This window comes from Sciurus vulgaris (assembly GCF_902686455.1).
Source record: "Sciurus vulgaris genome assembly, chromosome: 9".
NCBI lineage: Eukaryota > Metazoa > Chordata > Mammalia > Rodentia > Sciuridae > Sciurus > Sciurus vulgaris.
Window position 1 is genome coordinate 33,301,692 of NC_136469.1, and position 13,064 is coordinate 33,314,755.

Sequence of the window (13,064 nt, forward strand, 5' to 3'; positions counted from 1 at the left end):
GAAAGATAATAAGAAGGAAAATAGTTCTCTTGATAGGGTTCAATTTATTTCTTTGTGTATATTAGAATACATGTGAACTTATTTCAATGCAATGATTTGCATACACACACACACACATAACAGGTTTTCTATTCAAAATTTAGTTAGAATCAAAAAAAGATTATAATACCAAAAATAAACTATTTGTAAGACTTGTTATAGTTTTCAATGCCATTTTAATACTTACAAAATTTTTATAATTTTATCAGTCCTTGTTTATATATATATATATCATATGTATTCATTACAAACATTCCTGTACTATGTAATATTCTATTTTTAGTTTCCTATTCTATCAGCCAAGGAACATTTATCCAAAGCCCATATAGATAAAGTAGAAATCCTAAGATGTATGAAATAAGGTTTCTGTTTTCATTAAGTCCTTATTTAAGTTGAGAAAATACACTTACAAAGATGAGGCCTTCGATAATAGTTATTCAGGGAGAAGAAATAGTGTGGGGAAGAGAGTGACTAAGTTACTTTGTGATGTGTGGGATGGGTAGGGGTCACTGAACACTTTTCTAAAAAGGGATCATGATCACCATAGGGTTACTTATTTTTCAAAGTTATATGACTATGTATACAAAAATATTAACTGTACATGAATCAACCTATGGATAGTGATTGGTATCTTCTTACCTATTGAAAAACCAATAGATTTTATTATTGTGCCTGGTAACTGCAATTTTCCCAAGAATCAGGATATGATTTTTTTTTTTTTTTTGAAGTACCAGGGATTGAACTTGGAGGCACTGAACCATATCCCCAGCCCATTTTAAAATTTTTATTTTTTTGATGTTTTTTATTTAGAGACAGGGTCTTGCTAAGTTGCTTAGGGACACGCAAGGAACTTTATGAGATGACCCATGACATCATTTTTTATCTTGCACAGGCACTGCAGCAAGATTGATCCTGTACATAAAATCTCTTAAGTGACTATCTCACAACTTTGTTACATAACCTGCTGAGTTACATTTTATAGCTAAATACAATGTTTGATTACCTCCTTAAAAGTTATGAATTCTTTTTTAATTTCATAGATTTAATGAAGATCACTATCTCTGGTAAGGATATTGGCTACATTGTATTGTTATATTATCATTTACTATAGTAAACACTTGTAAGGAAACAAATTACTCAAAAATAGGTTAAATAAATTGTAGTTGCAGCATCCAAAATGATTAGCGTGGACATATGTTAATGATATATTGTTGAGTGGAGAAACTTGATTGCTAAATATGTAGTTTGATCTTATTTCAAAGAATGAAATGTATGTGTATGTTTGAGTATGTGGATGTATACCCATGTTTACAGTTTTGCATTAGCTAGATAATATATATACACACACATACATGTGGATACACATAGCACAGAAGAGACAGAAAGAGAAAGAGACAGAGGGAGAAACAGATATAGAGCTGGAGAAATAGAGATAGGTACGCTCTCTTCCTTCATGCTTATCTTAATTTGGAAAACACACTAGAAACCAAGAATTAGAAAAGCAAAACAAGTTGGTTAAGAATAATTATTTGGGAGCAAGGGTGACTTTGATTATTTGCATTTTTTAATTATTTAGTAATTATGTTACCTCTGTAATTTGTGCGGTAAAATCCTGTTTTATATCTAAATTTTAAGTTAAAATATCAGTTTAATATCCAAATTTTCAGTCATTTCTAATGAAGGGCATATTAACATATGATTTATTTTTATCTTTAGCCCACAAATAAAACTCATAGTACATTTCCTAACACTGAAAATGAAATTTTGGTACACAGTCAATAAATATCACCCAATAAAACCATTTCTGAATGACTGACTTTAATAAATTATTACATGAAAATGTGCTACCAAAAAGCATACATTAAATATATCTCCCCCAGTAATTGCTAAAACATCCTAAATTCAACATCAATGATTTTGTCTACCCAAATCAACATTATACAATTATATATAACATACATATTCCCAAATAACAGGAATACAGGACATTTTTAAAATATAAGAACTTAAAAGTTTTCCAGTTAAGCATTTAGACATCATTGCAATATTCTATCAGTTTAACTAGGATTAGGAGAATTCAAAATTGTTTAGTGCAAAATGGAAGCATGTGGGTGGCTTAAATAACTTTTAATATAATACTACTAAAATCAGAGCAAGGATTAAATTAGGGATATCTAAGTTTCCTATACTAGTTTATTTTGGGCAGTGATTTTGAAAACATGCACTTTCCCTTATTTTGTGAAATCCCTTTTCTCTATTGTTGGAGGGCATGACTGAGGATGTAAGAAATTTTATTATTTTTCACACACTTTAAATAACAGTGTCAGTACCCAAATAAATTTGGTTTGAAGGATGGTTCTGGAGAAAGCATATATAATTTATGAACACCTAACTACCTTTAGGTACAACTTGGGCAATAGTGAAAAATATTAGCTTCATTTCAATTTAAAAAAATAAATGGACTTACATTTTCAAAGTGTGTGATGTAAATACAAACTACTGGGATATTGTCACTCTATGAATAGCTCATTTTCTTTCATTAAGAAACTTTTAGGTTCTTTCAGATCTAAAATGACATTTTATGTAATGTTACCATTTTCTTGGTTATTATGGAACTTAAATTCAATGTAAAGGTTTGTTTTAGTATTAAATTTTAGTAAATTTATTCATAAGTGCTTTCTGGGGAAATTTATTTTCAATAATACTTAAAAAATTCAAAAAATTCCTATTTTCTTTGAAATCAGCATTCTTTAAGTGATCAATTTATTTATTTATTTATTTGTGTGGCACTGGGGATTGAACCAGGGGCACATAAACACTGAGCCACATCCCCAGCCCTTTTCATGTTTCATTTAGAGACAGGGTCTCACTAAGTTGCTTAGGGCCTTGTTAAGTTGCTGAGGCTGTCTTTGAACTCACTGGCTTTGAATTCCAGCCTCCCAAATTGCTGGGATTATAGATGTAACCTCGCCAGACTGATCAATGCAATTTATAGGTTGGTCATTTAATACGAACTTCTATAGACTTTCTGTGTCTTTAATTTGAATTAAATATTCCCTTATATATTAATGAAAACAATAAATTAGATATTTATGATATTTGATACTTTCTAAGGAAATATGGGAAAAATCATACCCATTAAATATCCAAAGGAATATTATCAGGCTTGATTATCTCCTTTGGATCTGAGAAAGTAAACAATAGTTTAGTACTGTATTTTCATTTATTTCTCCAAACTCAGTTTTATTTCTGCTATGCGCAAGAGGTGATTTCATTCATCTACATGATTTCAGCACTAGTTGGTATGAACAGAAAATAACATATTATGATAGTAAGATAAAAATCTCTAGTAATATTTGAAAGAAATGATTTGCTGGGAGTTCACAAACATCTCAATTTCTTATTTTGTCCTAATTCAGAAGCAACCCTAAAAAAAAAAAAAAAAAATCAGCACTTTTCTTTTTAAAAGGGCCTTGCTACCAGCAGTACTTTATTCTCTTTTGAGTGGTATGGCCTAGACTGGCAAGGAGGTAGAGTTCTTCCTGTACACTAAAATGTGCAATGCCGGATAACCATTGGCAATTCTGTCTATGCTGACCTTCTCACATTCATGAAGAAGAGAAATGTAGGGTGGTAAATAAATGACAACAATGAGTACTTATTAAGTTCTTATTATGTGACAAATACTAGACATTAATTAATCTCATTCTATTCTCGAAACTTAAGAGGTAACAATAGCAAGCCACTAATACATAACATAAAAAAATGATCAGGAAGTTCAAATATATTTAATATGAAATCTATGACATGTACATTTATGGCCTCTGGCCCCCCCCCCCCCCCAAAGTAGCTGTGCCTTCTTATTTTTCCTTTTATTCCCTTGGATGTTGCAAATCTTTTTAGCTCTGTATATCTAATTCAATACAAGAAACACTTAACAATCTATTCTGGTAGGCATTAAGTTTGGTACCAAGGGGCACGTGGCTGAATGAGAAGTCTTAAATCCCATGCTGATGATACATACTGCTGGTAAATACTTCAATTTCATGAAGTATTCTCCTAGTTCTAGCAGTATAAAAAGTCTTCTAGTTTTATTTATGAAATTTCTTACTTACATATGATCTTTCAAAGTGATCCGTGACATCTCATCTGGCACAAACACTGCAGTAAGTTTAGTGCTCAGTGTATGAAACCTCCTGAAATTCCTTTTGAAATCTCAAAGCCTGCATTACATAACCTGCTGAGCTTTCTAACACTCTAATATTAGATACAAGAGGTTTGAGTAACTCCTTAAATCTTATGAATTCCTGCTTCATCTTATAGATTTAATAAGGTCCATCATCTCTAATAACTCCCAGCTCTTTCTTCAGGGAAATACAATCACTGGATAACAATACATGGTTTCAAGCTCTGAGAATTAAAAATGTGTTTGCAAGTTTGATGAAGACAGAGGTTTTGACAGATCCTACAATTTCTGAGGTCATATGGGCATGTAAAAAAGCACACGGGCTCTGCGGGAAGGCCTGCTCAGCCTTCATCAGTCTGGTCTTGACTTAGTTTCACACAAAATGTATGGCAAGTTATTGGTTTTTCTAAGTCTTAGCATTTTTATCTGCAAAAATTAAGCTAATAATACCTATCCTGAATAAGTGTTGTGAAGAACAGATATAACATTTGTAAAGATTCAGCAGAGATGATATAAGTTCTCTATAAATAGTAACTTTATTTTCATTCATTTTCTCTGCACTGAATTATTAAAGCAGCATTTCAACTCTGAGAGTGGACAGTTGGTCTGTCTTAAAATATAATGACCAGGTCAAGTATGAGACTAGTTAATACAAACATATGCAGAGAACAAACAAATAAATAAAAGTTCTTTGGATATTTTCTATACATTACTTTCTCATTCAGCTGTTTTCTAAACACAGGCTTTAAAAGTCTGGATTAGTTAAAAGGACAAGAATCACCTTCATCACCTTTATGGCTTTAGTCTAGAAAATTATATGATAATGACCTTGAACTATTGAAGAATTTCCAAAAATATGTAAGTATATCACTACCATAAAATTGCTGTATTTGATATCTCTGAACTAGTAAAGTGAGAATTTCGAGAGGAAGCTTTCATTATAAAGTGCCTATGATTGTCTTGTAAGCCTGAAGTAAAGCACACACATATTAAATATAAGGCAAAATTCTTAAATAAAATGCCTCCCTGATTACAATTTTACTGAACCTCAATTGCCCCAAATTCTAACCTGCACAGTGGAGAGGCAATTGCTTTTAGCTAAACATCAGTTTTAGAAGAAATAACATATGCATACTCCCCAGCATCCATTCATTAAAAAACCTGAATCCAAAAGCATGATCATCCATAAATCTAATTATTTCTATGATTATGGTACCTAAATAGTTTCCTTGTTTTTTAGCTTAACATATTTAAATACAGTGCAAAGGTTAATGAAAGTGATCAAGGATCATTCCGCTTTCAGAATTATAGGCTATGATAAAGCTTTATGCATTTCAATAGTTAGAGCAACCTGATTATTAGCTTTTCATTTGAGGTGGTTTATCTACAGTTCAAAAATGCTTCCACTGATTAAAGTCCAAAGTATCTTTCTCATTCTCAACCGAAAGGTCTAGCATTTAATTAAAATAGATTTTTCTAACTATAAGTAATTGAATGAACATTCTAAACCCATGACTAAAATTGGCAATTTGGTAAATAATTTAAGAAGGAGGAGCGTCAAAACACCTTTGAGAACACAGTTCTGCTCGGGGGGCTCCACGGGGGAAGTGCCTCCTGGTCAAGAAAGGAATGGCGTTTCTTTTGCTTTCGTTCAATTCTTTCTTGTCTTTCTTTCTTTTCCTAAAGAAAAAATAGAAAACTATAAACTTACACACATATGTGAACATTATTTTAAATCAAGCTGCTTGATGAAGAACAAAATAATCCATTTTACAATTCTAGCACAGCAAGAGATCATCCATATTTTTTACACTAAATGGAAGTTCTACTTTCATGTTTTTTTGTTTATTAATAAACTTAAGTATATAGTCAAACATTTCTTTAGCTGTTTAGTGAATTTTCTGTCTAATTATGTGGCCTGTATGGTTATCGATGCTTTTCATTTGTAGCAATTTGCATATTTTCAAATAAATATTATCTTTGCATAAAATATTTTATCAACATTACCTCTGATATTCCTCAACTTTAAAAAAAAAGGTATTAAGAAACATTTCAACCATAGAAAACCATTTAAAGAATATTATCATCAAAACTCAAGCACAATTAAAAACAGGTAAACATGACCAATATTCCTGAAGTTCCCTGAATCTGCCCCTCATCATGTCTTTCTCCCCTCATTCCGCTGAATTGTTACTCTGAATTTGGTGCTTATCATTGCTTATCATTTGATGCTTATCACGTATCATGTTCTTACATATGCCAGGTTGCGAGGTGTCCTGTGGGTCTATTATTCTATTGGCACAATGCTGCCTCGATTTCTGTTTGTTCAGTTAGTTGTAAACGTGACAAGCTCCTACTCTGGGTCAAGTATAAAGTGATTATAAAATCCAAACACACAGATATGGACCCTGATAAGGTTCAAAATGTATAGATAATAACAAGTAAATACATAACACATAATTCCAAATTGTGCAATTTTCCATAAAACATAAAAATAATTGTTATGACAAAGAATAAATGAGAGTTCTTATTTTCAAAGGAAAGTGGATTTAGAGAAAGTCATTTTAAAGTGAAACATGTTGGATAAGAGAAGCAACTTGTGACTGTATTGTGGGGCGGGCACTTTATGTAGAGAAAACAGCAGGTGGGAGGGCTCTGGAGAGTGGGAGAAGCTTGGGACACAGGAGGCAATAAGAGAACCAGTGTGAGCCACACTTGCGGGGAGAAGGAAGAAGGGAACCAAAGAGAATAAAAAGGAAGATGAATAACATCATATGGAACTTTGCAGGCCATGTCAGTATTTAAAACTTAGGTTGAAAAAAAAGCAATAAGTGATCCGGAGAGGGAAGGCTGGAGGCAGGAGGCAGAAGAGGAAACAACTGTGCAGCACTCTGGGAGTTCTGGAAAATGGGGACAGGAAAGCAATCACCGGATTGACTAGTTAGACTGGCAAATTCGTGACTTTCAAAGCATAATCTCAGTGTAGTGATGGAGACAGAGACAGAGAGAAGACTGGAGTGAATGAGGCAGAAAAGGATAAGTTGAATTGTGAAAGTGTTGCAAAACTTTCTAGAAGTTTAGTTATGAAGAAAAGCAGAAAATGGGGAAACCAGACCTGGGCTGAAATGCCAGGCTGAGAGCTGATTATTGTTTAAGATTACATATCCTGCCACATGATGGGAATATTCCGGAGGGTAGAAAGAATTCTGCTTCACAAAGGGGTGAAAGGGTAAGTTCGTATTTTATCGCTTGACTGAGGAACAGTTCTGTTTCATATTATTTTGGAAATGTTATCTTTCACATTTTTACCTTTTTATCATACCAGATGAATTTTAGAACCATGACATTTCACTGCACATACTCTCCTCAATGAAATGGCTGAGTTTCTGGGGATTAGCATGAAAACTGATTGTTTATCTCCCTGTACCCAAGGTTAATAGCACTTGGTCTTTCCACCCTGCAACTTGAATTGTCTCTCCACTTCTTAACTTCTCTGTTAATTTGGTGGTTTCCTCCTACTGGTGATTTTCTCATATTCCTCAAAGAGAAGCAGGATCAGAGAAACCCTTAGACAATCCTGCCTCTACAGGCTGATGGCTTGGGAGCAGAGGCATTGCCATAAGTTATTGGTGTCTCTGCATCTTCCATGAGTACACACATGGGTGGATAAATGTCACAAGAACAATTAGGTGATGCAAGATCCATTCATATACTATTATCACACACAGCAGAAGACTGAAGAGAGGTATGAGGTAGCTCTCTTCAGTCTTTAATATCCATGTACTGGCTCCATGTCATAGAATGTTGGCATGTTTGCTAATCCTATTAAAGCGAAGTAGGAGCTTCCTTTCAGAAACTTAATTGAGAAAGGAAAACATGTAATCAGATCATCTTTAGTTATTTTAGTACTTTAGAGAGAGGTGGACCATCCTGCTAGGTGGGGGATAAAGCAGTGACCAGTCTGTATTCACAGAAATTGACTGAATGTGACTTTTTCTTTTTTTTCCTCCCTATTTCATTTAACACGAAAGGGTGGGGAGAAAAACTTGAGAAAAGTTTGATCTTAATTAGTAGGAGTTGAAAAGCTGAGATAGGATAGAGGCAATTATTATTCTTAATACCAATGAACAGGATACTTGCAAGAATCCACTGAATCCTGGCTGCCAACTGTGGGAGGCTGAACTTTCTGCTCACTTCTATATGACAGGTAACTATGAATTAATCTGAGAAATGGCATAAAAAAGGGAGTCTTTGGTGATAACGCCCCTCTAAAACAACTACCCACCACATAATTTCTACCCAAGCTAGGTTGTACTCAAAATTTTGAAATGTTATTTTACAGGAATATTGACATCATAAGACAAATTTCAATAAGGACTTGGTAAGGCAGAGAGTAGCTCTGTAGCATGCTGTATCTTCATGGTTTTTTTGTAGAAATTTTGCTACATACCAAAATATGCTATTTTGTCTTAGGTCTCTGATGAGATTTTGTTCTCCTAAGGACTGATGAAAATGAGCAAGTGACTAAATACTATGGTCAAAAATAGAGTTGACTAACCAGGACTTAGTCATAGTCTATTTTCTAGGAAATATAGAGACAAAATTGAAAACTCAAACTTTTACATTTATTTACTGTGTTACTAGCAGTAAGTGTACATCTTCTATGACTTTAAAACATCTTTGAGAACAATACACTAAGAATTTAATCTAAGGAAACCATCATGAAACACTGTCTTCCTCATTCAGATATCAAACCAATTTCATTCACTTTATACTATTTCTTGGCATAGAATAAGCATAAAGCAGAACAAAATTCAACACATGATGATAAATTCTGCTGGTTCCTTAAAAATGGGTTCATATTACATTACTTCAGGGAGAGCTGATACCTTTATAACATCATTACAAGGTTAAGTGTTTCTATCTAGGTGCAGCTTTGTTCCATTTTTTCAAGTCTTCATCTGTGTACAGCAGGAGAGTTCTAAAGTTTTCTTTATTTTGGTCTTGCACATTTCTTAAGCTTATTCCTAAATGTCTTTTATTCTATCATCAAACGCTAACTTTGGTCTCAGGTCTCAACTATTGTTGATTCTAAAGTTTATGTGAAAAAGTAAATAAGAATCATCAGAAATACTACGAAAGAAGAACAAAGACGGGAGATTAACCCAAACAGATATTTAGACATATGGAGCTTAGTAATAAAATACATATATGGAATATGTATCATGAGATTGACCACGGAATAGAAAGTCAAGGAACAGACCCGAAAGTATGGGAATTGATGATATAATAAAGATAGCAGCTCTAATCGGTGGCAAAAATTGGGCTACTCTGTATAAGATCAGTTGGAATAAATAAAAGTTGGAATTGTATTTCCCATTATGTATCAGAATAAAGTCTAGGTAGCACAAATGGTAAGATATTAAGTAACTCAGTGAGACCTTGTCTCTGAATAAAATACAAAATATGGCTGGGGATGTGACTCAGTGGTCAAGTGCCCCTGAGTTCCATACCCAGTACCCCGTGCCTCCCAAAAAGATATTAAAGTCATTGGATAAAAAAAATGGGAGAACTTTGATTTAACCTCAAATTATGGAGAGCATCTTTTTAACTATGTTTAAAATCCAGATGTCAAAAAAATTTTGATAAATCTAATACCTAAAAATAAAATTAAATTCTTCATGGCTTAAAAATAATATAAGGAAAATTGGGAAGCCAACACTAGAGTGGGAAAAATATTTGCACCTTATATCAGAAATGATGGGCTAATTTCCCTAATACATATAAAAAGCTTCTATAAATCAATAAGAAAAAGACCCAAAATCCATTAGGTACATGTACAGTCCATGAACTAATGGTTTATAGGAGAAAAATATAAAAATGACCCTTTTACAAATAAAAACATGTTCAAGTTTAATCAAAGAAATACAAATAAAAAATACCTGGGTGACATCTCTTAACTAGAAGATTGAGAAGAATTCAAAAAGAGTATCACAGAAACTCTACTGGATAGAATATGGAAAATTTTATACTTTTAGACTGCCAAATGAGGTGACTGTGTAACTATTCATAAAAATGTATTCCCTACTTTCAAGAAGCACTATTCATGAGAATACATTATCTATTAAAATTAATAAAATAATCTTTTATATTTTAAAATGAAAAACTTCATTTGGTTTGATGTCAACAAAAAACAACTTTCATAACAGTCAGTAAATGAAAAACAACTATATAAAGCCCAGCTAGATACTATTCCTTCTAAACCTCAAACTTGGTATCTTTCTTTTAAAAACACTTAAGACTTTCTTCTTGAGATCACCAGACATTAAAAGAATAAATAAAAAGAATAAAAAATGGAATAACTTTCTCACCATTAAGTTGAGTGTTATTATTTGTCATGACCAAGTTTCACCTAAAATTACCTGCATGCACTTGGTATGTTGATGTCAGATGCAAGAACTACCGTGAAGGAAGAAGGGAGTGACTGGTAAAAGGCTGAAGGTGGGAATGCGGTGAAGGAGAGATGGTAACTGGAGTTTCAGCCTGGGTGCTCGAGGGAACGGTCGAAGCATTGACAGAAATGATAAACAGAAGAAATACGGTACGCACAGAGGAGAGAATGGACTCAAGCAGGCAGCCCCAGGAGAAACAATCAATAGGCATGGAATTAGGAAGAGAAAGGCACAAAAAGGGCATTTAAAAAACACAAGTGGTTGAGTAAATAATACCTACCAGCCATTTTTCATATTCATTGATAGCTTGTTTATCTTTATCTTTTTTCTCAGCTCTTTTCAATTCTTCCTTCTTTTTCTCATTTATTTTCTCTTTTTCTTTTTGCTTGAAAAAAGCTTCCTTTTTTTCATTCCTATGTAGGATAGTATAAAACACAGGAAGGTTAAAGGAGAATAGATAATAAAGATTCTCAAAAACAGCTTTGGCAAACAATGAGATTGAGAGGCATTAGTAAATATCAAGTGTTATGGTTTACGTGGGGTGGTGTCCCCACAATAGCTCATGAATTAGTTGAATTAACCCCCTGACAGGGACTAACTGGTTGGCAACTGTAGGAGGTAAGATGTGGCTAGAGGAGGTGGGTCACTGGGGGTCTGCCTTGGGGTTCATATTTTGTCCTGGTAGGAGAGCTCCCTCCCTCTCTCTCTCTATTTCTTGGTGGTCACATTCAGCTTTCTTCCACCACACTCTTCCACCATGATATTTTGCCTCACCTTGGGCCCCAAAGAATGGACTTGGCTAAAACTTCTGAAATTGTGAGTCCCCAAATAAACTTTTCCTTCATTAATTATTCTTGTCAGGTCTTTTTGGTCATCACAGCAAATACGCTTACTAAAATATTAAGTAAATAAATTCTGGAAAAGCCTCAATGGCCATTACATCCATCAGAAGATTTTAAATTTTGGATTACCATTTTTCAACAGCAGTTAAGTTATCTTTCTTTTTCTCAGCAACAGTTTCCTCCTCTTTCTGTTTCTTTGCTCTTTCAAATTCTTTTTCCTTTTTAGTTTTCTCTTTAAGATATTCCATTTTTTTCTCTTTCCATTTTTCAAAAGCCTGAAAAAGTTCAGAATGACTTTCTTACTGTGAATATTAAAAAATAAGTAAAAATATAGTTAAGCATTGATTTTGGTTTTATATGTTTAAAAATTACTAAGAAAGGTATTTAAAGCTTTTGAATACTTGTAGTGCTTCTCCTTTTCTCACAGCATTTTCTTCCTCAGTTTTCTTCTTGTTTTTCTCTTCAAGCCTCTTTTTTGCAGCTATTTTCTTTGCTTCCTTTTCTTTCATAGCCTTCCAGGCCTCAAATGATGCTAATGCTTCTTCTCTCTTGGCAGCCTTTTTCTAGTTGGGAAAAAATAATAGATATATAGTATGTATGAATAGATAAATTTATAAATTTACATTTTAATATATATGTGTATTATTCCTGGATAATCATCACATACAGACATTAAATTCCAAAGCAGATAATTTGTTCAGAATGGTTTAGACAATTTAATTAAAAAAAAAAAAAAATCCAAGCCAGGAGTGGTGGCATACACCTGTAATCCCAGAAACTTGGGAGGCTTAGGCAGGAAAATTGCAGACTTGAGGCCAGCCTCAGCAACTTAATGAGACCCAGTCTCAAAATTAAAAAAATAAAAAAAAAAAATAAAAAAAAAAAAAGGGCTGAGGTTGTAGCTTAGTGGTGGAGTCTCCTGGGTTCAATCACCAGTACCACTAAATAAATAAATAAATAAATAAATAAATAAAGATTAAATGCCAAAAACATCCTTTTTCTAAAACATTTCTCAGATACTGACTTAATATTAGTAAGGAAGAGGTCAACTATTATTTTTGGAAATGCAAAAAACAAGTGCTATTAAAATAATCTCTAATAGGTTGAGAGGTACTGTAAAAATGTTCAGGAAAAAAATTCTGGAAAATCATAGACTTATAAAATAAGGGTAAGGTAAATGGGCTAAGTCATATAGTAAGGACAGATTTTGGTTTGAACCCTAGTTTTGAATATCACACCATAAAGTTGTTAGCACACTAACATATTCTAAATGTTGAAAATATGCCAGACTGGAAAATACGTATGTGATTGTACAGCAAAGATGTTATCCCATAATATTCAATAATTGACTTAGAATATAATTAAATGGCATAAAACCTTATCATGGAACAAACTTAAAAGAAGTGAAAGTACAGTTCGGATCCAGTGTGAAGGGCTACAGTACTGTCCAGAGCCACATAATGCCTCAGTGTGGTAACAGGTGCACAGCACAGCCCTGGAAGTCTGCACACAGACGGATTCATCATAGTTCTCTTCAATTTGGAA

At 33.3% G+C, this 13,064-nt stretch overlaps 1 protein-coding gene across 2 annotated transcripts in view; it reads right to left on the reverse strand.

Annotated features, from left to right (window-relative positions):
- Positions 1-724: 724 nt before the first annotated feature.
- MAP9 (microtubule associated protein 9) overlaps positions 725-13,064 on the reverse strand; it is a 32,719-nt gene continuing 20,379 nt past the window's right edge. For both annotated transcript variants that reach the window (XM_079152927.1, XM_079152926.1), the window contains exons 11-14: positions 11,921-12,082; positions 11,649-11,794; positions 10,958-11,090; positions 725-5,905 (exon numbers count right to left, since the gene is read on the reverse strand). In XM_079152927.1, the coding sequence (XP_079009053.1) occupies positions 5,783-5,905; positions 10,958-11,090; positions 11,649-11,794; positions 11,921-12,082 (564 nt within the window). In that variant the 3' untranslated portion in view covers positions 725-5,782. The remainder of the gene's footprint in view (positions 5,906-10,957; positions 11,091-11,648; positions 11,795-11,920; positions 12,083-13,064) is intronic.